The sequence below is a fragment of the Aotus nancymaae genome, unplaced genomic scaffold, assembly GCF_030222135.1.
Source record: "Aotus nancymaae isolate 86718 unplaced genomic scaffold, 86718_ANA_hifiasm-v0.15.2.pri h1tg000049l, whole genome shotgun sequence".
NCBI lineage: Eukaryota > Metazoa > Chordata > Mammalia > Primates > Aotidae > Aotus > Aotus nancymaae.
This window is the reverse complement of record NW_026988463.1, coordinates 4,574,447-4,596,660: the sequence shown is the minus strand read 5'-3', so window position 1 is coordinate 4,596,660 and position 22,214 is coordinate 4,574,447. Positions and strand designations below refer to the sequence as shown.

At 53.8% G+C, this 22,214-nt stretch overlaps 1 protein-coding gene across 7 annotated transcripts in view; it reads right to left on the bottom strand.

Annotated features, from left to right (window-relative positions):
• The window catches only part of MGRN1 (mahogunin ring finger 1), a 63,358-nt gene extending 41,345 nt beyond the window's left edge, over window positions 1-22,013 (bottom strand). For 5 of the 7 annotated variants that reach the window (XM_064362414.1, XM_064362415.1, XM_064362419.1 and 2 more), the window contains exons 1-4: window positions 21,778-21,899; window positions 2,761-2,879; window positions 1,214-1,302; window positions 449-595 (exon numbers count right to left, since the gene is read on the bottom strand). In XM_064362414.1, the coding sequence (XP_064218484.1) occupies window positions 449-595; window positions 1,214-1,302; window positions 2,761-2,879; window positions 21,778-21,865 (443 nt within the window). In that variant the 5' untranslated portion in view covers window positions 21,866-21,899. Of the gene's footprint in view, window positions 1-448; window positions 596-1,213; window positions 1,303-2,760; window positions 2,880-21,777 lie in introns of all 7 variants that reach the window. The other 2 variants (XM_064362416.1, XM_064362417.1) reach the window with 1 other exon arrangement.
• Between the last annotated feature and the right edge of the window lie 201 nt (window positions 22,014-22,214).

Genomic DNA, 22,214 nt, shown 5'->3' with positions numbered 1-22,214 from the left:
CACCTGAATCCTTTACAATCAACCAATATACATCAGCCAAATGCTTCCCTGGGTCCTGTGAGCCACTCTAGCAACCGATCAAGCCCGAGGAGTGGGCTGTGGGAGCCCTAATGTATGGCTGGTTGGTGAGAAGTACAGGTGACAGTGGGGGCTTATGACCAGCATCTGAAGTGGGGCAGTCTTGTGGGACTGGGCCCTCTACATGCGGGGACTGCACGAACGCCAGGCAGCGTCAGAACTGAAACAAGTCACAGGATCCCAGCTGGTTCCTTCAGAGAAATGGGGAGTCCCTGGGGAGGGAGAAGCCCCTCACATCGTAGTAAAGTCCTGGGAGTACGGTAAGAGAGCACGGTTTGCTTTTCTCCCTCTGATTACTAAGGCAGAGAGAAGCCTCCCATGGGAGTCCAGGGCCCCCAGCCTGGCCGGTGCCAGCCACCCGTGGACTCACACTGCCCTGCCGTTCAGGAACTCCTCCGACGCCTGGCAGTAGATGGTGATGGCCACGCGGGCATCGGCGTCAAAGGTGAACTCCAGGCTGTAGAGCACCCGGGGCTTGTCGCCATCCTCAGTAGGGCTGTCAGTGTCGTCTTTGTACCTGCCCAAGGCGGTGGAGAGAGAGGCAGCGGGTCAGTGGCCACATTCGCGAAGGCTATCCCTGCCCTGGGAGGCTGAGGGGTCATGTAGGCGGCTTTGTGGACACCTCCTGCTTCTTCAGTCGACATGGAGGCCACTTCCTACTTGGATATGAAAGCCCAAAGGTCCAGGGCTTGCCTGTCCTTCTTCCTGCCCGCAAAAGAGGGGGTGCATGCTCTTGGTTCAGACACAGCCCAGATGCCTTTAGTCAGTTTAAGCAGTTTCTGAACCTACTGAAATCTGGTGCTGGATCATTCCTGGCTGTGGGGACCACCCTGTGCATGGCACGAAGTCTGAAGCACCCCTGGCCTCAACCTGAGATGCCAGGCACCCCACCCGGCTGCCTCCAGACACAGCGCAGTGTCCCTGAGCAGCACAGCTAAGAAGCACTGGCTGAACGGTTCTCGTTCCACAGACCCTTTTCTCTGTCAGCCGAAGGCACCCTCTGATTCCACTCAAGAGAGGGCACAGAGACTGAGGACCTTCCCACCTGCCCTTTTCCTCCAGCATCAAACCAGAACCTCCACCCCAGGCTGTGCCCCACAGAGCCTCAGGTCCCCAGGGGCAGGGCAAAGGTTACCTCACCAGCCGGAGGGAGTCTTTGCGGATGTTCACCAGGCTCCGCAGTGTCTTCACGGGCTCGTGGGGGGCGGGAGTGACGTAGGGAAACTAGGAGGGAAACCACAGGGCCCCAGGTGACTCCCTCGGAGGACGGAAAACAGGTCAGGGTGCAGCAGCCACAGCCCCAACGGGTATCCCTGGGCTCTCGTCCCCATGTGAGGGGCTGTGCTAGGTGCACTGTCCTCATTTACAGATGGAAGCTGCAGGCCACATGGCCAGCACATGCAACAGCCAGGAATAAACCACCCTGAGCAAATCCAGACACGCAGCCTCAATGCCCAATTCCGGCACACTCAGGCTGCCCGTCCCCACCCTGCTCTCCCACATTTCCCACATCTATTACTGGCTCCGAGCAACCTTAGCCCCTTCCTCGGGCCATACCCATCCCATCCTCAGAGCTTCCTAGGAACACAGCCTCACAAGCCCCCAGAGCCCCTGACATTTACCAGCTCCTCCGGCCTCCTGTCCCCATGCCTGCACCCTCTCGCCGCCTCCTCCTCCGTTCCCAGGCCCCCTGCCTTCTGCTCCTCCTGGAGGGACCTCCTTCCCACCTATCACGCTTAGTGCAGCCATGGCCTCTGCAGTGGAGCCTCCCTTTCTGCCCTTTCTCTCTTCTGGCCATTTGTCCTGTGTTAACTGTCTACATCCCCACTCGGTAGCAGAGGCAGGCTCTGCCTTCACCCCATCCCCCGGAAGAGTACTCGGCCACAGCAGGTGCCAATGTGTGCTAAACAAATGGGCAGCTGGACTCGAATGTGCCCTCCTCTGGCAACGAGAAGAACATGGTCACCAGCTGTCTGCATCTCTACTTTGGACCACAGCGTCTCTTGCCTACTGGTCTAGGGAAAGTAAATATTGGTTTTTTTTGTTTGTTTTTTACAACAGTCTCCCTCTGTCACCCTGACTGGAATGCAGTGGTGTGATCTCGGCTCACCGTAACCTCTACCTCCCAGGTTCAAGTGATTCTCCCGCCTCAGTCTCCCGAGTAGCTGGGACTATAGGCACACACCACCATGCCCAGCTAATTTTGTTCTTTATTTTTTTTTCGGTAGAGACAGGGTTTCATCTTTTTACCAGGCTGGTCTCAAACTCCTGACTTCAGGAGTTCTGCCCACCTCAGCCTCCCAAAGTGCTGGAATTACAGGTGTGAGCCATAACGCCCGGCCTGTAAATACTCTTCGCTTTTTAGAGAAAGTCACCCAAGAGGCCTGGAATCAAATCCCCAATGTTCTGCAGCCCCTGCAGCCCAAACGCACCAGTTCAACATAGCTGCTCTGTTTCTCAGTGACCTGCCCCTGGCCGTCTGGCCTCTAAGGGACAGCGCCAGAACACAACCCATTCCTGGTCACATGCCAACGCCCAAGCTCAACTGGAATCCTGCCAGGAGCTCTGCCCTGTTTAGGGGTGATTTGGTGCCTGTATGCCCTCATACTGGGATGCAGACCGCTGGGGACAGAGGCCTCCCCTCAACCTGAAGCCCCACAAGCCAGCCCTGTCCACACCCACCTGGACCGGGCGGCTGCCCAGGAAGTTCAGATCCATGTTCTCTCCAAAGAGGTAACCTTCAGGGTGAGGGGTGTCGAATTTCTCTCCTCCCATGAAAAAGTGCGAAGCAAAGTAGTTTCCTGTTTACAAATGGAAATATGATGACAGATTTTTTCTTTTGAGACAGGAGTCTCACTCCATCACCCAGGCTGTGTGCAGTGGTGCGATCTCCACTCACTGCAACCTCCACCTCCTGGGTTCAAGTGATTCTCCTGCCTCAGCCTCCCGAGTAGCTGAAATTACAGGTGCGTACCACCATGCCAGGCTAATTTTTGTATTCGTAGTGGAGACGGGGTTCTACCATGTTGACCAGCCTGGTCTCCAACTCCTGATCTTGTGATCTGCCCACCTCAGACTCCCAAAGTGCTGGGATTACAGGTACAAGCCACCGCACCTGGCCCAGAAACACAGTTTCAAACTCTGAGGCTGGACATAGCCCAGCTGGAACATCTGACGGCCAACAAACCCAGCCCTGAGAAAGCCTCCACCTGAGAGGAGGTGGTGCAGCCCGGCCAGCGGGCGTCCCTCACACTCTCTGCCCCAGCCACCCAGTCTCGGGCCTTCCGAGGTGGCCTCCTGGTCTCCGCACGCCGTCAGCCTCAACACCCTTCCCTGGACAGCTCCTCACTGCTCACAGCCCATCAGCCAGCTCCCAGCTCCAACACCGCTTCCTTCTGTAAGCGCCTGAGCTGTGTTCCCTATGAAGACAAGTTCGGGTCCTACCCCACGCTCACCCCCTATCTGTGCCTGTGACCTTATTTGGAAACAGGCTCTTTGCAGAGATAATCAAGTTAAGACCATGCTGGATTGAGGGGCTCTAAATCCAGTGACCGGTTCTAAACAGAAGAAAGGAGAGGGAGACTTGGACACAGACTCACATGAAGGGAGGGCCAAGGGAAGGCAGAGGCAGAGACTAGGGTGATGCAGCCGCAGCCCAAAGATGATAAGCAGCGCCTGGGGCTCCAGGAGTGGGGAGAGGTAAGCAAGAGTCCTCCCCTAGTGTCTACAGGGACCGTGGCCCTGCTGACACCTCAGTTTCTGACATCTGTCTCCATGACGGTGAGAGAATACAATTCTGCTCTTTCAAGCCACAGTCAGAGGTCATGTGTCACAGCCACCCCAAGAAATCATTACACATTCCCTGACCCCAGACTAAGTCCTCCTACCCCCAAATCTGAGCCCTGTGTACTTTCCATGTCAGCACCAAGCCCAATAGAAGTCTCCATGGATCTGGGCTAATTCATTCAGTTTGACTCCCGCGTGAGGGCGCGAGGCTGGAAGCGGCACCCATCACAACCCTGGCAAACAGGCATGAGAGCTGCGCTTCTTCTATGAGGAGGGGATGGACAGTTGGGCAGCCTCAGACACCTGTGCTCACAGCCCTGCCAAGGAACGCTGAGAGCATAGCATCTCCCTGGCTTCCTGACCTGACACCTAGATTCAGCCCCGTTTCTCTCCAGCACATAGGCCCAGAGGCAGGTGCAGCTGATCACCAAGAAAAGCCCCCAAGAAGAGGACCCAGTGACCACAAGCCCCCAAGAGGAGGGCCCAAGTAACCATGGCATAGAACCCCCGAGAGGAGGACCCAGGTGACCATGCCATAGAGCCCACAAGAGGACCCAGGTGACCAGAGCCCCCTAGGGGAGGGCCCAGGTGACCACAGAGTCTCTGAGGGGACGGCACAGGTGACCACAGCAGAGAGTCCCCGAGTGGACAGCCCAGGTAACCACAGGGAAGAGGAGGACCGAGAGGAGGGCCCAAGAGGCCATGGGGAAGAGCCCCTGAGAGGAGGGCCCAGGTGGCCTCGGGGAAGAGCCCCTGAGAGGAGGGCACAGGTGGCCACGGGGAAGAGCCCCTGAGAGGAGGGCCCAGGTGGCCACGGGGAAGAGCCCCTGAGAGGAGGGCCCAGGTGGCCACGGGGAAGAGCCCCTGAGAGGAGGGCCCAGGTGGCCACGGGGAAGAGCCCCTGAGAGGAGGGCCCAGGTGGCCACGGGGAAGAGCCCCTGAGAGGAGGGCCCAGGTGGCCACGGGGAAGAGCCCGAGAGGAGGGCCCAGGTGGCCACGGGGAAGAGCCCGAGAGGAGGGCCCAGGTGGCCACGGGGAAGAGCCCCTGAGAGGAGGGCGCAGGTGGCCACGGGGAAGAGCCCCTGAGAGGAGGGCGCAGGTGGCCACGGGGAAGAGCCCCTGAGAGGAGGGCTCAGGTGGCCACGGGGAAGAGCCCCTGAGAGGAGGGCGCAGGTGGCCACGGGGAAGAGCCCCTGAGAGGAGGGCCCAGGTGGCCATGGTGCCTGTGGATTTCAGGGATGCTCAGACTATGTGGTCCTCAGTCTCACCTGTTGCAGGGACTCCCGGGGATTCTCAGAATTCCCACTAGGGGCCCCAGAATCCCTATTCCCTCTCAATATTCCCTACCTGAAGCCAGGTGGGTCCTTCCCAGGGCCCCCAGAGAGAATTCTGAGACCTTCAGGCCCTTCATGGTCTGTGTCCTTCCTGAGAACCACGGCACCAGTTACAGTTGGCACAACCACAGCCACCAAGGCCAGCTGAACCCCAACGGTAAGTCCAGGAGTCTCCTCCCGAGAGGCAGCCCAGAGCCAGGTGCCCAGCAAAGCTGCTCCCGGCTGCAGGAAAAATGGGCAGGAGCTGCAGCCCCACCTAACCCACCATGCAGAACAGGATCCACTGACAGCCGGCAGCCAGAAAGCAGGAACCAAGCGGCAGCTACTCCAGCAAGTGCGATACCTGATTTCACGCACTGCCACACAGCTGCTGGAACCAAGTTGCTCTAGACACACTGACATGGAGAGACAGTCACGGAGTATTTGTTAAAGAAAACAAGTTGACACGCTGCAAGATTATCTTCTCAGGGGTCACTGCACGCTGAGATGTGCACAACGCAACTGTGAGTTCACAGAGAATGCTATGGAAGGACGTGTCCACAAGGCTGCCGGGGAAACTGGGGCAGAGCAGAGGGGTGGAACAAAGCCCACATGGTGTTTTTAAATCAAAAGAAAGAGTAACTGTAGTACAGGTGAGCCCAGGACACCTTCCCCACTTACCCGGGCCTTGCATACACTCCCAACACATTGAAAGCTTCAGTGCATTTTAATACACGACGTCATTAAAGGTGATATTTTCCACACAGCCTATGGGGCAGGGCCCGGGGACACAAGGCACACAGTGCCTCAGGACACGGTGGTCTCTGGACGCTGGACTCAGTCTTGGTTGTCCTTCAGCTCATCCAACCTTAAGCCCAAGTCATGGATCAGGGCTGAGGGAGGGCCCGGCCCGGAGCCACCTGCCCGCTCCTCCAAGATGTGCACCATGTTCATGAAAACCACACGAAGGACTCGGCTGCTGGGAACCCCCCGCACTAGCCGCAGGCAGACAAGGGCCACAGCAACATGGCGAGAGGGAGTGAGAATCCCGGTGACCCTGCCAACCGGCCCATGACCCACTGTCAGGGGCACCCTTAGCAATGACCAGCCCCCATCCTTCCAGGCCCCCCCCAGTGCTGATGTAGAGTGAGGTGGGGTCCAGAAAGGCCGGGCAGCCTTGGTCTGGAGGGAGACTCAGGATCCAGGCTTGTCCCTGCGAGGGCTTCCATGCCAAGGCACTGGGCACTCCATGGTCGCAGGCAGAAGACAAGTCCCTGGCCCAGAAGTCTCCTGCTACAACCTCCTCCCAGGAACCTTCAAGGCACAGCCACTTTGTGTCCAAGAAGGCCCCTGAACTTCCTCTCTGTAGGCAGAAGATGAGCGAGGCAGCCAGCCTCCACGAGGACCCCCAATACATCTCATCCTGTGGCCAACACGTCTGTGGGTAGACCGCACCCACACTGAACGGGGATGACCAGGTGACCAACGAGACTGCGTGAAAATGATGGTGTGCGGCTTCTAAGGCTCTGGGGGAAGCTGCCACAATACTGTGAGGACACCCATGCAGCCCCATGGGGAGGTCCACGTGGTGAGGACCCGAGGCCTCCTGCTAGAGCCAACACCAGCATGCCGGAACTATACGAGCCAGGAGGCAGCCCCTCCAAGCCCAGGCAAGCCCTCAGATGACCACAGCTCGCCCACAGCTTTTTTTGAGACAGGGTCTTGCTCCGTCACCAAGGTTGGAGTGCAGTGGCATGATCACTGCTCACTGCAGCCCTGGACCTCCTGAGCTTGAACAATCCTCCTGCCTCAGCCTCCTGAGTAGCTGGGACCATGGGTGTGTACCACAATTCCTGGCTAATTTTTGTTTATTTTTTGTAGACATGGGATCTCACTATGTCACCCAGGCTGGTCTCAAACTCCTGGGCTCAAGCAACCTCCCATCTTTGCCTCCCAAAGTGCCGGGACTGCAGGCGTGAGCCACCGCGCCCACAGCCTGACTGAGGACTCACGAGTGACGGTCAGCCAGAGCCATTCCCAACCCCGGCCCACACAGTAAGGTAAGCCGCTAAATTCTGAAGGAGTTGCCCAGAAACACATGTTGAATCTTTCTGAGACGTGGTCCAGGTGACTGTCATTCTCCTCTCCTGGCTCCCAATTCGAGTTCATTTGTACAGCCACAGCCGTGGTTAGAGCCTCTGGCACTGTCTGCCCTGTGACTACGCCCACTCGCCAGACTCCCCACACCCCGAGCCCCAAGTCTGTTTCCCAACCCACTGCTCTCGAAGCCGTGCTGGCGTTCCAGTCTCCTCCCTGCAGCCTGTGAGGCCCCACAAGAGGCCACCCTGCCAGCCCTGGCCTGCTCACACCTCAGGGCCCTGGAGTCCTCAGCTCTTCCCTGGAGCTCCGGCTCCACCTCAGGCTGCCCTCCTCTCCACAAGGCTTCTTCTGACCACCTCCCCTATGGGAGGCACTTCTTTCTTTTTATTTTTTTTGAGACAGAGTTTCGCTCTTCTTGCCCAGGCTGGAGTGCAGTGCCATGATCTCAGTTCACTACAACCTCTGCCTCCCGGGTTCAAGCAATTCTCCTGCCTCAGCCTCCCGAGTAGCTGGGATTACAGGCATGGGCCACCACACCCGGGTATTTTCAGAAGAGACGCGATTCTCCATGTTGGTCAGGCTGGTCTCAAGCTCCCGACCTCAGGTGATCCGCCCGCCTCCGCCTCTGACCACCCCTTTTACAACCTGCCAAGCCCCCCACACCCCTGCTTGCTGACCCATCTCCCCACTCCCCTTTCTGGCCTTATTCATCTCCAGAGCACTTTTTGGCCTGATGTTCTAGGTGGGAGGCTCTAAGATCTTACTGTATGTAGTTTTAGGCTTCAATAACTTCAGAGGAAGTTATTGAGCTGGGCCGCTGGTTCATGCCTGGGCACTTTGGGAGATCAAGGCAGGAAGACTGCTTGAGCCCTGGAGTTCAAGACCAGCCTGGGTAACATAGGGAGACCCTGTCTCTACAAAACTTTTTTAAAAACTAGCTGGGCCTGGGGGCAAACACCTATAGTCCTAGCTACTTAGGACACTCACTGAGGTAGGAAGATCGCTTGAGCCCAAGAGTTCAAGGCTGCAGTGAGCCATGATCATGCCACTGCACTCCAGCCTGAGCAACAGAGCAAGACCCTGACACACACACACACACACACACACACACACACACACTCTCTCTCTCTCTCTCTCTCTCTCTCTCTATATATATATATATATATACACACATATGCACATACATATCTATGTATAAATAAATAACTTCAGAAGAACAAATGCTACAAACTGAAACACTTGCACAGGTAATAAGTAATTTTTTCCTTTATCTTTTTTTTTTTTGAGATGGAGTTTCGCTCTTGTTACCCAGGCTGGAGTGCAATGGCGCGATCTCGGCTCACTGCAACCTCCGCCTCCTGGGTTCAGGCAATTCTCCTGCCTCAGCCTCCTGAGTAGCTGGGACTACAGGCGCGCACCACCGTGCCCAGCTAATTTTTTGTATTTTTAGTAGAGACGGGGTTTCACCATGTTGACCAAGATGGTCTCGATCTCTTGACCTCGTGATCCACCCGCCTAGGCCTCCCAAAGTGCTGGGATTACAGGCATGAGCCACCGCGCCCGGCTCCTTTATCATTTTAAAGTTAAATTTTCTACAATTAACATGTATCACTGTAAAACAAGAAGAATTATTTTTATAAGATTGGAGACAAGGAACAAGGGTGTTTGTTAAAGCAATAGTTGTAATATCACAAAACTGGAACCAAGTTCTAGAATTAGATCAACACGATGGTTGCAAGTCTGAATATATGAAAAATTAAATGCTAGATTTTTCATATTCTAAAAATCACCAACTAGTACACTGTAAAAGGGTGACCCTTATGGTATGTGAATTTTACTACCTCAGTAAAACCTATTAAGAACTGGAAGAACTTAAGTTGTCAGGTGATGAATCATTAATTTTTACACTAAGTTTTTACATCAATTTTTGATAAGTAACTTGGAACTAGATGCTACTATTATATAAAAATCTTGTTAATTCCTATCTAATTTATATTATCAAGGTTTTTCAACTTAAAACACAGAACTAGAATTGAGGGGTAGGGCGCAGTGGCTCACACCAGTAATCCCAGCACTTCGGGAGGCCAAGGTGGGTTGATCACCTGAAGTCAGGAGTTCAAGACCAACATGACCAACATGGTAAAACCCTGTCTCTACTAAAAATACAAAAATTTGCTGAGTGTGGTGGCACGGATCTGTAATCCCAGCTACTCAGGAGGCTGAGGCAGGAGAATCGCTCGAACCTGGGAGGCAGAGGTTGGAGTGAGCCGAGATCGCACCACTGCACTCTAATCCAGTCTGGGTGACAGAGCGAGACTCTGTCTCAAAAGAAAGAAAAAAAAAGAAAGAAAGAAAAAGAGGGAGAGAGAGAACGAGAATTGAGGCTGAGATCTGTATCGTTTTAGCAATAGCTTATGGCCAACTGTGAATGCATGAAATAACCAGGAAGAAAGGTACCCATCTTCTCAAGGGATGTATTTCCACTGTTTTTTAGTATTTCTACTTGTTACTGATTTAAAACTGTAATATTTGTTTGATCAACTGAGTATCAGTAATGCCCAATCAAACCACAAAAAAATTCTCACAGCTTATGATGATGTAAAATTTTTTTAATTCCTTTTTTTTTTTGAGATTGAGTCTCTTGCTCTGTCACCCAGGCTGGAGTGCAATGGCGTGAACTAGGCTCACTGCAACCTCCACCTCCTGGGTTCAAGCATTCTCCTGCCTCAGCCTCCTGAGTAGCTGGGATTACAGGCATGTGCCATCACGCCCAGCTAATTTTTGTTTTTTTAGTAGAGACAGGGTTTCACCATGTTGCTCAGGCTGGTCTCAAACTCCTGACCTCATGATCTGGCCACCTCAGCATTCCAAAGTGCTGGGATTAAAGGCATGAGCCACCACACTCAGCAATTTTTTTAAAATTTTAATTTCAACTGGTATGCATATTTTGGTTGCAGACACACAATACAATCAATACAAGATTTTCAAGCATTAAAAACTCAAGCAAGGCCGGGCACGGTGGCTCATGTCTGTAATCCTAGCACTTTGGGAGGCCAAGGTGGGAGGTTAACTTGAGCCCAAGAGTTAAAGACCAGCCTGGGCAACATGGCAAAACTCCACCTCTAACAAAAATACAAAAATTAGGCCAGGCACAATGCCTCACACCTATAATCCCAATACTCTGGGATGCCAAGGTCAGCAGATCACTTGAGGTCAGCAGTTCAAGACCAGCCTGGCCAACATGGTGAAATCCTGTCTCTACTAAAAATAACAAAGTTAGCTGGGCATGGTGGCATGTGCCTGTACCAGATACTCAGGAGGCTGAGGCACAAGAATTGCTTGAACCCAGGAGATGGAGGCTACAGTGAGCCGAGACTATTGTGCCACTGTATTCTAGCCTGGGTGACAGAGTGGGACTCTGTCTCAAAAAAAAAAAAAAAAACTGGCATGGTGGTGCACACTTACAGTCCAAACTACTTGGGAGACTGAGGTGGGAGGATCTCTTGAGCCTAGGAGGTCAAGGCTGCAGTGAACTGGGATCAAGTCACTGCACTTCAGCCTAGGCAACAGAGCTAGACCCTGTATCAAAAAAAAAAAAAAAAAAAAAGATTCACTGGGCGCAGTGGCTCCCGCCCATAATCCCAGCACTTTGGGAGGCCAGGGAAGGCAGATCACTTGAGGTCAGACAGAGGTCAGGAGTTCAAGACCAGCCTGATCAACATGGTAAAACTCTGTCCCTAGTAAAAATACAAATATTAACTGGGCGTGGTGGCATGCGCCTGTAATCCCAGCTACTTGGGAGGCTGAGACAGGAAAATCTCTTGAACCCGGAAGGCAGAGGTTGCAGTGCACACCACTGCACTCCAGCCTGGGCAACAGAGCAAGAATGTCTAAAAAAATAAATAGGCCGGGCGCGGTGGCTCAAGCCTGTAATCCCAGCACTTTGGGAGGCTGAGGTGGGTGGATTACGAGGTCAAGAGATCGAGACCATCCTGGTCAACATGGTGAAATCCCGTCTCTACTAATACAAAAAAGTAGCTGGGCATGGTGGCGCGTGCCTGTAATCCCAGCTACTCAGGAGGCTGAGGCAGGAGAATTGCCTGAACCCAGGAGGCGGAGGTTGCGGTGAGCCGAGATCACGCCATTGCACTCCAGCCTGGGTAACAAGAGCGAAACTCCGTCTCAAAAAATAAATAAATAAATAAATAAATAAAATAATTCGAACCAAGTCACATGTTCAAGGATAGGGAAATGCATAACTGACGGGGCAGGGTTACAGGAAGGACCCACACCCCCAGCAGTTAGCAGCAGGGTCTATGTGATCAACATGAGGCAGAGGATCAACAACTCACACCTGCAGGAGAGGCCACCTGGGAAGAACAAGAAACTCCTCACAGAGAATCCAGGGCCAGGTGTAGTGGCTCAGGCCTGTAATCCCAGCACTTTGGGAGGCCGAGGAGGGCAGATGGCTTGAAGCCAGGAGTTTCAGACCAGCCTGGGCAACGTGGCAAGACCTCGTCTCTACAAAAAAATGCAAAAAGTAGCCAGGCACAGTGATGTGCACCTGTAGTTACCAGCCACTCAAGGGGCTAAGGCAAGAGGACCATGTGAGCCCAGGAATTTGAGGTTGCAGTGAGCTATGATTGCGCCACTGCACTCCAGCCCAAGCAATAGCGTGACTGTCTCAAAAAAAACAAAAGAAAAACATCAAAAATGAATCCTGTCGCTCACGCATGGGTATTCATACACGGAAAAGAAATGCAGGACGGAAACCCTAGGTCCCTGATGGGGCAGGAGGAAGGGACCAGGTCTGGGGAAGTGTGAAGGGCCGGGCCGTCCTTTCCTTTTGCCTCAAGAATGACGTGCACGTGTAACATGGTGTGTGTGTGTCCATGTGCTGTGTATGTTTGTGTGTGCACCAACTCAGGATCAAGAGGAGGGCTGCCAAGAGGGTGGAGGAAAAAGACCTAGAGTGAGAAGCAAGAAGGCAGCTGTGGAGGTGAAAGAACGCAGGCGGAACTGCACCCACGGGGCTCTCCCTCCATACCAACTGAGGCTAGTACCCGCTTTCTCACGGGCACCTTCCATGCAGGAAACGAAGCTCAGCGAAGGGCCCCAAGCTCATCAGTGGTGGAGCTGCGGCTCACACGCCGACTCCGGAGCCCACTTGGGCCTCAGTCTCCATGCTGGGCACCTCCCCTCCTGCAGCCTGTGTCCACAAGGACAGCAGTCAGTGGTGTCATCACCAGTGACAATGGGCACTGTTCACACACAAACAGCCACACGCAAAGGGCTTCCCCAGCAGAATGGCTGAAAATCCTCCTGTAGGCTCGAAGGGCCCCAGAGACGCCACAGGAGCCCAAGGCTATCCTGGAAATCCCAGTCACAGGGAACCAACACACTCAAGGACCCAGGGCCTCAGGGCCTCCAGGGCGGTCCTCAAACACCGCTAAAACAAAGGCATCCTTCTCCTCTGGTTTTCTGTCACCCCCAGGGGGTCTGGAGCCCAGCAAGTCACTGCCTCCCTGACCAAGGGATTCGGACTCTGGGTGGTTTGCAGGTGTCTGGGTGACGTGGAAAGGGAGGGAACAGTCACAAAAATGCAAACTGCACACCCCCTTCCTTGGGAGGCCTCCAGACATTTCCCAGACAGTCTCAATCTCCTACACACAAGCCTCCAGGTGGGAGGAATACATGCGTTTGTCACCCTCTACAGCTGAGAAAAACCAAAATCATAAGGCCACGGGTCAGAGGCTGTCTCGGGGATGGCCAGGGAGGGGGACAGCCCCGTCCCTTCTACACAGGCCACGAGTTAATCAAGAAGCCTTCTGTGGCCCCCTTTCGTCTGTTGCACCTTGTCAATATCTGGTGGTACACAGTGTGCAATGAACGCCACCAGACATTCACGAGAGGAAAACAGGAACATTCTTTATTACCGAAACGAGCGAACCTTGAAAGGGCGGGAGGCCCGGGACACGGCAAGGCCCGCCGAGAACACAGGTGAAAATCGAATCACAGGCATCCAGGAGCACAGATGGACTCAACTGAGCGGAGGAGCCACAGCAAACCGCTGTCAGAGCCGTGGAGGGCATGGAGGGGGCGGAAGAGTCAAGTGGGGCCTTGCTGTTCTGCCTGTGAACACCTGCACTGCCTGCCTGTGTCTGGACTCGGCACTCAGAGTTTTCAGGGAAAAAGTGTGACCCATGTTAATTAGAATAGAGTTCGGGGCCCACAGGGTCAGAGGTTCCTGGTCTGGACCCTTGAAAAGCATTTGCCTCCAAACCCACCAACCCTGGGACACCCCTGATAAAAACAGGCCAGACTCAGATCTCAGCAGAAAGGCCTTTCCTCTGCACCCCCAACATGGAGACCACGTGTGGATCCATAGGCAGACGCTCCTCGTCCTCCCTGACCAAGGGGGCGGAAGCTGTGCTATGGGGACAGAAGCCCAAGTCATAAGGAGGCCTGGGTGACAAATGTCCTGCCTGTCCCATTTCAGGTAACCCAGGCTTCCTCCTCACCTTCCAGATTCCCCCAGCCCAATAATCCCCAAAGGTGAAAGTGGCCGCACCCTGACCTAAAGGCCACAGCCAAGCTCCCCGCTCTGCAGAACAGATTCCACCTGCCCTGCCCACTACCACCCCCATCTTCCTGGCCTGGGCTATTCCCTCCTTCGGACGCCATGGTGAGGCCAGCCTGGACCACCTTACAGGCTGCCTGCCAGCTTGTTGTCAAAGCTCCCACTGCCACTCTCCTCACAGTGTCACCGCTTTTTCTCGTGTACCAGTTGGCTCACTCTGCCCTCCCCTGCCCAAGAGCAGGCATCATCTACAACAACACAGTCCCATATCCTCATGACCTCCACCCTCCACACCATATGAGCTGGATGAACACTCACCTAATGAATGAAAGCAGATGCTGTTGTTACTGGGGTCTGACAGTCACGGAAACTGAGGCCCAGTGAGGCTGAGTGACCTGCTCAGGCCACACAACCAGGAAGGGATGTTCTCACCGGGACCCCCATGCAGGTTCCAGAGCCTGCATTCTCAGCCATGCGAAGGAAGCCAGGATGTGAATGAACACCCAGAATGCCTGACTCCTAAGAAACACAGCAGCCCAGGGACCCGAGACGCCGCGGATGGACTTCACCGGGCTGCCTCAGCCATCATCCCCACCTGAGGAAGCGGGCGTGGCAAGGCCACGAGGCGTCTGCAGGGGCTCCGAACAGCTCACTGATTCCACCTGCTGAAAATTCTTCTCATTGTCTAAGAGAACAGGTGTTCCTGGTTACCAGTCTCACAAAATCAGCTGATGCATTGCCAATAAACCTCAGTTGAGCCAAACCTGCACCAGATCAGGTCCCAGGATACCCCCACCAGGTGGGAGGCCAGAGGGGGTGGCAGCCCCACAGCCTTCGAGCACCCTGGGGGTCCCACCCAGCTGTATCACCCATGCATTGATCCCCCTGGGCCCACCATACCACCATGCTTCCCTGCCCACTACCAATCCCCCACCCAGCTAGGGAAGTCAATATGGGCTGGGATCTTGATTTCGATTTTTTTTTTTTTTTTTTTTTGCAGACGGAGTCGCACACTGTTGCCCGGGCTGGAGTGCAGTGGCACGATCTTGGCTCATTGCAACCTCTACTTCCCGGATTCAAGCGATTCTCTTGCCTCAGCCTCCAGAGTAGCTGGGATTACTGATGCCTGCCACCACACCCAGCTAATTTTTTTCGTATTTTTAGTAGGCACGGGGTTTCACCATGTTGGCCAGGTTGGTCTCAAACTGCTGACCTCGTGATCCACCTGCCTCCCAAAGTGCTGGGATTACAGGCGTAAGCCACCATGCCCAGCCTTGATTTCTTTATCTGCACACTTGAGAGGGCCACCCAAAATTCACGATGTCCTGAGGATTAAAAAAAAAGCCCATTTACACAAAGGAGCCTCCAGCAGATGAGAACACCCTTGCTAGACGTTCCTTTCCGACCTCCCATATGTAAACATGACATCATATTAAATACAGGGCTCTGGCTCCCAGTGCGGAACACAAAGCTGAGAACAACTTTGACTACGTAGAAACACTGCTGCACTGACGTGGCATAAGCTGTAGCCACCTTTTTTGATGGGGGTGTGTCCACCCCAGCCAACACATCCCTTTTCTGGAAACAGCCTCCACTACCCTCAGGGTAGCCCCCACCCCTAGACAGGGGCAGTTTGGCCCCAAGGTAGACATCAGCAAGCTGGGCCATCCGGATTCTCCCTTCTGTGGAACGGGACCAGGGACAACGGCAGCACTTGGTCCTCGACCAGCCTGGTGGGCAGCGACAGCCTTGTGCATGCCAGAACAGCCAGGACGCTCTGCAGGACAGCAGAATGGCACTGAGGCTGGAGCCAAACATGGGCTCTGGATTCTCACAGCTTCCACTTCTCCTTTTCCCCTGAAGTTCCTGGGACTTCCCTCCGAGACTTCACTACACTCCATTTCTTCCCTAGGCTGGCTTCCATAAACGGCACTGAGATGGCCAATTTCCAAAGAATTAAAACCATAATAAAAAGCACTTAGGAAAGAGCTCCTATAAATCAATAAAAAAAAGGTAACTCTTTTTTGTGTGTGTGACAGAGTCTCGCTCTGTCGCCCAGGCTGGAATACAGTGTGGCACCATCTCAGCTCACTGCAACCTCTGCCTCCCGGGTTCAAGCGATTCTCCTGCCTTCAGCCTCCCCAGGAGCTAGGATTACAGGTGCCCAACACCACACCCAACTAATTTTTGTATTTTTAGTAGAGACGGCATTTCGCCATGTTGGCCAGGCTGGTCTCGAACTCCTAACCTAAGGTGATCGGCCTGCCTCGGCCTCCCAAAGTGCTGGAATTACAGGTGTGAGCCACCGCACCTGGCTACTCAATTGTTTTAATGTGTAAAAGACTTCACCAGGCACTTCAACAGGAGAATGAGAAACAGATGGCCAATTCTCATACAGAAAGGCTCTCAACTGCACTGGTCATCAGGAAAAAGTACAATAAGATATCCAAGGTAAAGTCGGAAAAAAAAATTAAAAATAGCACGCACCCCTCACCCTACCTAGTGCCAGCATGAACGCACAGTGACCAGCACCTGTGCTCCTGCCTGCAGAAATGCAAATTAGCTCACTCAGAAAAGTTTAAAATCTACTAAGGCTGAACGCACCTAAGGGCCCCAGCAAGTCCACACTCAGGCATAAAAATGCACCCAAAGAGATCAGACTCAAGGGCACCACCGTCAGACACAAGGACGTCCCCAGCAGAATTGCTCCCCCGGCGCCTCGCCACGGGCAGCACCTGGACGCTGGAGGGTCCCACGGCAGATACGAGATCACTCATTGCTCATAGACCCCACCAGGGCATCTCATCCCAAGGTGGAGCAAGAAGAGCTTCTCCTCCAGTTCTCTCAAGTTCAAACCCAAGCAGAACTCGCCCAGGGTGGAAGTCAGGAGGCGGTTACCAGGGAAGAAGGGGGAGGCAAATTGTTCAGAAGGGGACAACGGGGGCCTCTGGGAGCCGGTACTGCTCTATTTTTCTCAACATGTTCACTTTGTGTTCATTTATCAAACTGCATGTTGATAAGCTGTACATTTCCTAGAAGTGTGGTAGCCTTGGCCAGGCCCAGTGGCTCATGCCTGTGATCCCAGCTACTCCAGAGGCTGAGGTAGGAGAACTACATGAACCTGGGAGGCCGAGGCTAAAGTCCGAACTCTCACCACTGCACTCCAGCTTGGGTGACAGAGCGAGACTCTGTCTCAAAAAAAATAAACACATAGATTGGGCGCGGCGGCTCATGCCTGTAGTCCCAGCACTTTGGGAGGCCGAGGCGGGTAGATCACAAGGTTAGGAGTTCAAGACTAGCCTGACGAAGATAGTGAAACCCCATCTCTACTAAAGATACAAAAAATTAGCCAGGCGTGGTGGCACGTACTCGTAATCCCAGCTATTCGGGAGGCTGAGGCAGGAGAATCACGTGAACTCGGGAGGCAGAGGTTGCAGTGAGCCAAGATCACGCCATTGCACTCCAGCCTGGGTGACAGGGCAAGATTCTATCTCAAAAAAAAAAAAAATAAGCAATAAATTTAACTTCATCAAAATTCAAAACTTTTGCTCTTCAAAAGAAACACCATTAAAAAAATATGCCGGGCGGCTGGGCGCAGTGGCTCATGCCTGTAATCCCAGCACTTTGGTAGGTTGAGGCGGGCGGATCACGAGGTCAAGAGATCGAGACCATCTTGGCCAACATGGTGAAACTCCGTCTCTACTAAAAATACAAAACTTAGCTGGGCGTGGTGGTGAGCGCCTGTAGTCCCAGCTACTTGGGAGGCTGAGGCAGGAGAATTGCTTGAACCCGGGAGGCGGAGGTTGCAGTGAGCCGAGATTGCGCCACTGCACTCCAGCTTGGCGCCTGGTGAGGGAGCAAGACTGTCTCAAAAAAAAAAAAAAAAAAAAAAATGCCGGGCATGGTGGCTCACAACTGTAATCCCGGCACTTTGGGAGGCTGAGATGGATGGATCACCTGAGGTCAGGAGTTCAAAGACCAAGCTGGCCAATATGGTGAAACCCTATCTCCACTAAAAATACAAAAATTAGCCAGGTGTGGTCGTGCACACCTGTAGTCGCAGCTATTCAGGAAGCTGAGGCAGAATTGCTAGAACCTGGGAGGCAGAGGTTGAAGTGAGCCAGATTGCACCACTGCACTCCAGCCTGGGAGACAGAGACTCCATCTTAAAAAAAAAAAAAGAGAGCCGGGCGCGGTGGCTCACGCCTGTAATCCCAACACTTTGGGAGGCCAAGGCGGGTGGATCACGAGGTCAAGAGATCAACAACATCCTGGTCAACATCGTGAAACTCCGTCTCTACTAAAAATACAAAAAATTAGCTGGGCATGGTGGCATGTGCCTATAATCCCAGCTACTCAGGAGGCTGAGGCAGGAGAATTGCCTGAACCCAGGAGGCAGAGGTTGCGGTGAGCCGAGATCGCGCCATTGCACTCCAGCCTGGGTAACAAGAGCGAAACTCTGTCTCAGAAAAAGAAAATTAAAAGACAAGCCAGACTTGGAGAAAATATTTGCAAATCACATGGCTGATACAGGAATCCTATCCAGAACACATAAAGAACTCTTTGTTACAACTCCATAAGATAAACAATCCAGTTTTTAAAAATTCGACAAAAGACTCAAATAGACATTTTTCACACACATATACACATATACACATATACGAACAGAAAGAATGCCAGGCTCAGTGACTCACACTTGTAATCCCAGCATTTTGGCAAGCCGAGGCAGGCGGATCACCTGAGGTCAGGAGTTCAAGACTAGCCTAGCCAACATGATGAAAACCCTACCTCTACTAAAAATACAAAAATTAACCAGGCGTGGTGGCGGATAACTGTAATCCTAGCTACTCCAGAGGCTGAGGAGGGACTGAAATGAGGAGGAGGAAGTTACAGTGAGCCGAGATCCCACCACCGCTCTCCAGCCTGCGTGACAGAGGGAGACTATATCTCAAAAAAAAAAAAAAAAGAAAGAAAGAAAGAGAAAGCAGGGCCAGGTGAGGTGGCTCACACCTGTAATCCCAGCACTTTGGGAGGCTGAAGCAGGTGGATCACAAGGTCAGGAGATCGAGACCATCCTGGCCAACATGGTAAAACCCGTCTCTATTAAAAATACAAAAATTAGCTGGGCACGGTGGCGCGTGCCTGTAGTCCCAGCTACTCAGGAGGCTGAGGCAGGAGAATTACCTGAACCCAGGAGGCAGAGTTTGCAGTGAGCCGAGATTACGCCATTTCACTCCAGCCTGGCAACAGAGCAAGACTCCGTCTCAACAAAAAAAAAAAAAAAAAAGGAAGAAAGAAAGCAGATCACTGATGGGCTGAAGGTAGAGGTTGGGGTAGGGACTTTGCAAACATGGAAGGAAACTTTTATGAAGGAAAGTCTGTAACTGTGGTGACGACTACACAATTCTATAAATTAACTAAAAACCATCAAATCATGCTTACAATGGATGACTTGTGTGGGACATGAACTACACCTCAATAAAGCCACGAAGAGTAAAATACAGTGAAAACAAAGCAAATATTAAATTTGAGCTGAGCACTGCTGCAGAACATGCTGAAAGTTCCATTAAGAAAACTGGACAGTGTTCGGTATTAAAAATACATACATTAGCACCCAATGATTCTTTTTCCTTGACATAACCGACAACATTGACAGAGATTTGAAAAGAAACCTTTTTCATCAGGTGACTGAATGGTCCATGGGGGCAACCCCCAAAACCATTTCAAACATCTCTACCACCCCCAGTCTGCCTCCGACCCTTGACCTTATGGAGTTCTCTTTAAGGAGAGAGGAGAGGAGGGGAGTCTAGGAAACCAGTGGGGGCACAAAGGCAAGGGCCAGGATCCTAAAACCCTTGTGCCAAGCAAAGGACCAGGAGAGATGAATAAAGAGAAGCACAAGAGCCTGCAAGGTCCCAGGAACGGATGGAGAAGAAAATGGAAAAAAGCACAGCTGGAGAGGACCTGTGGACTGGACTGGCCCAGAACACTGCTGGCACTGGCAGCGTGACCCAGACAGCCGATGGGTTTCTCCTGTGTGCCAGTGCCAACCAATTAATAGTGGCTGACTCGGGTGTCCTATGACGGATGCTCAGTGGGAAGGAGGGCCATGAGTGATGAGCAATGACATTTCAGCCACAGTGGGATCCAGAAGTGGGCTGTCAATGCCATGTATGTGTCATTTTGCCCAGCCCAAGTGAAGGGACATCAAGAGAGCTCAGGTCCCAGGTGACAGGAAGTGCCACTCAACTTTTTGATATCTCTGTCATGCCACTCCTTACTACGATTAGGGTCATTAGCCAGTCACCTAGCCTCCTTTATGAGCAATTAGAGCAGCTAGTGTTTGGCAGGGACTTCTGAGCCAGGTGTGGTTCTAAGGGCTGTATAAGCAACAGCCCATTTTACAGATGAGGAAATCAGGATCCAGGGGGTTAAGCAACCTCAACCAAAGTTACTCAGCCAGAGACATGCTGGAAGAACATCAGAGGTGGAAGAGGACAACAGCAAACTGCTCCACCGGACATGGCGCCATCAGCCCTCGGAACTTCCAGGGAAACCCCAGGGCCAAGCCCCCTAGAGACTAGGCTACCCTGCCACTGGGCCTGGGATACAGCTGTGCTCTCTCCAGCAGGCAGGCATCAGTGTGTTCTGCCCAGCTCTGAATCCGTCCCCTTCAGGGTGCCCCAAACTGTGCTGGTTCCCCTCGCTTCAACCAGTGGCCCCAGATCTTCACCTTGTCACACCTTACAAAACCTGGGCAGAGCAGTTTTTTGTTTTACATGTATATATATATACACACACACACACATATATATGAACAGTTTATTTACTCTAAACAGCACCAAAGAAGAGCAGTTTTTTAAACTTGAGTGGACATAAAACTCAAGCGGGGAATGGGTTGAAAATGCAGCTTCTCAGGCCCCGGTGGGTCAGAGGCAGGGTCTGGCATGTCTAACAGTCCTCCCCTCTGTGGACCTGGCCCACACTCAGACAACTCTGGCCCGTGGGTGTCCAGAGATATCCAGGAGGCTGGGACATCAGATCACATGAGAAACCAGGATCTGAGGACCCAATCTGGATGTCCCCATGACGCCCAAGTTCTCGCCCCTCTTCCTCTTCTCCTTTCCACCACAGATGACCGCAGGAGGAGATGGAGGGTGAGAATCTGGAGCCAGACGTTCCCGGTCAACCCATGTTCATCAACAGAGGCAGGAAGAGAGCGGAGAACAAGGCTGCCTGGGAGCCCCACATCTGGTCCTGATTCCCAACTGTGCTTCCATCCAGCTGAAACCTTGACAGTCACTTCCTCCTTGGTGACTTAAGTCCCTCAGCCATAAAAGAGACCTGAGTAACGGGTGGGTCCTCTCCAAATACTCTCCTGTCCTCTCAGCAAGGACCCTGGCCCCTCTCCATCAATTCTAATCATCTCCTTGGGCCCAGTCCCACTCCCCCCACCCACACACACCAAGAGCCTCCGTCTCGATGGGTGGGAAACTGCCCAAACCACTGGCTTGGACTTCACACCAAGCCACCAAAGAAAGCGAAAACCGGCCCCGTGGTGAGGTCAATCTGACGACAATGAGTCCTTTCTAGGCAGGAGCGAAGCGCCGGGACCCAGGCTCAGCACCCCGCCCCGCCCTCAGGGCTTCCCCCAGGAGCTCCCCCCGGGGACGGAGCTGAGGCGCCCGGGGCGAAGCGACTGCCCCAAGGTCACCCCAGCCGTGCAGTGGCAGTGCCGGACACGGCTCGGGCAGGTTCCTCCGGGGTCCCCAGCCACGCCTACGGCTCGGGACCGCGGGGCCAAGGGGACGCGCGAAGGCTCTGGGTAGGAACAAGACCCAGAGGGGGCTGAGTAGTGCGCCTCGCCCCCAGCTCCCCGCCCCCGCGCCCCGCCGAACGCGCCGGGGACCGGGCGCTCACCGGACTTCGGGGGGTAGCGATAGGCCGAGTTCGCCTGGATGTCGATGTCCTCCACCCCCGCGATGCGACGGCTGAGAATGGAGCCCATGGTGCGCAGCGCTGCCGGGCCGGGGATGGGGCCGGGGCCAGAACGAGGGCGGCAGCGGCGGCGGCGGCAGCGGGGCCCTCACACGAACATGGCCCGGAACAGGACGCACGGACGCTGGTCCACGGCCGCGGAGGCGCCTCGAGCCCCCACCCCCGGCTCGGCCAGGGGCCCGACGCCACAGCGGCCCTCCGCCTCCAGGGCTCGGGGCACGTCGGGAAATGGAGTCCTCTCGCTGCCGAGGGCGCCGGGAAGCGGCGCGGGAAGCCCGTCTGGAAACTATATTTCCCAGGACGCTCCGTTCCCAGGTCCTCTGACGTGTTGATAAGCACCCCGGGACAAACCAAATGGA